Below are 1214 nucleotides of genomic sequence, written 5' to 3'. Positions count from 1 at the left end.
TTGGCATCTACATCCACTTTCATCTCTGAAACCAACTTCAAAAAATGAAGCAAAGTACCTGAAATACTGGAAGTTTTCCTCATAGCAGTTTTTTTTTCTTTTTTTTCTTATTTGCTCAAGGCAGAGATCACTTTCTTTACAGAATGAAACAACGAAACCAAACAACTGTGGGATCTTTCACACTGACTTCTCTGAGGTTTTCAGATGGGATGCAGATGGATGGACAGCAATACAAGACACTCATCTAGCACAAGTGAGTAAGTGTTTACAGGAGGTGAAGCACAGCGTGTTCTCTGTACAGTCATGGGACATAGAAAAGTTACTTGTGCTTTTGGAAATCTGTGTCCTCTAATATTCTGACAATCAACCCATGTTCTCCACACTAATTTAAGGTGTCGTCTTTGATTTTGGCTGTCTGAGCTGTGCCATACCTGACATGGAGACCTTTTACTACCCCATACGTCGGTCCTCAAGCCTCTACCTGGACCCTAGGCTTATACAGCGACGTATCCTGGAAGATCAAGTGGAATTATGGTGGTCCAGAGACCCACAACGCTCCTTGTTGTGTTACTGTGCCTCTGTTGCCCTCATACTCGGACTGGGCCTTGGTGGTGTGGGGCTCCTCTCCACCACCACAAGCCTATCTGGGGAATGGCGCCTAGGGGTGGGCACCACCCTCTGCCTCTTGGCACTTGCTGTCCTGCTCAAGCAGCTTCTCAGCTCTGCCATCCAGGACATGAACTGCGTGCGCAGCAGGCGTCGGATCGACCAGCTGAAAAGTGGTGGGAGGGCCGACCCCGCGCTGATTTTAGCTGTAGGGCTGGCAGTCATGCTGTGTGGGACGGTGCTAATCTTTGTGGCCACCATCGGCAGCCAAGGTCACGACAGCAGGGAAATGTTGGTTTCTGGTCTGGTGTTGATGGCTGCAGGGATGGGCATGTCTCTAGCTGTAGCGGGCTATAGTGTGCTGGCATACATCAAAAGAAGAAGGGAGCAGAGGAGGAGGATGAGAATGAGGAGAATGAGGAGGACAGGGAATCAAGCTGTCTGTGTGTTCAGTGTTTCTGGAGGACAAATGAGTCAAGCCAGGAGAGAGACCTCGTCGAGCAGGACCAGCCTGATCTGAAAGGACTTAAAATATCTGAGACTGGATGAAGTGGTTTAAAGCTAAAGGAACTAATAGTAGAACCGAGAAGGTTGTGTCAATATCCAAA

General features: G+C 48.5%; 1 protein-coding gene across 1 annotated transcript; it reads left to right on the top strand.

Moving 5' to 3' along the window:
* Positions 1 to 204: 204 nt before the first annotated feature.
* On the top strand, positions 205 to 1126 carry tmem125b (transmembrane protein 125b). Its single transcript, XM_085378770.1, has 2 exons — positions 205 to 253; positions 393 to 1126. The coding sequence occupies exons 1-2, from the start codon at positions 205 to 207 to the stop codon at positions 1124 to 1126; spliced, it is 783 nt and encodes a 260-aa protein (XP_085234896.1).
* The last annotated feature ends 88 nt before the right edge of the window (positions 1127 to 1214 follow it).

This window comes from Diplotaxodon limnothrissa, linkage group LG18 (assembly GCF_057381915.1).
Source record: "Diplotaxodon limnothrissa isolate DT_005_m linkage group LG18, D_limnothrissa_male_GT1.1, whole genome shotgun sequence".
Lineage (NCBI taxonomy): Eukaryota > Metazoa > Chordata > Actinopteri > Cichliformes > Cichlidae > Diplotaxodon > Diplotaxodon limnothrissa.
Note: the sequence above shows the minus strand (reverse complement) of the source record. Positions and strands in the feature narration are given on the sequence as shown.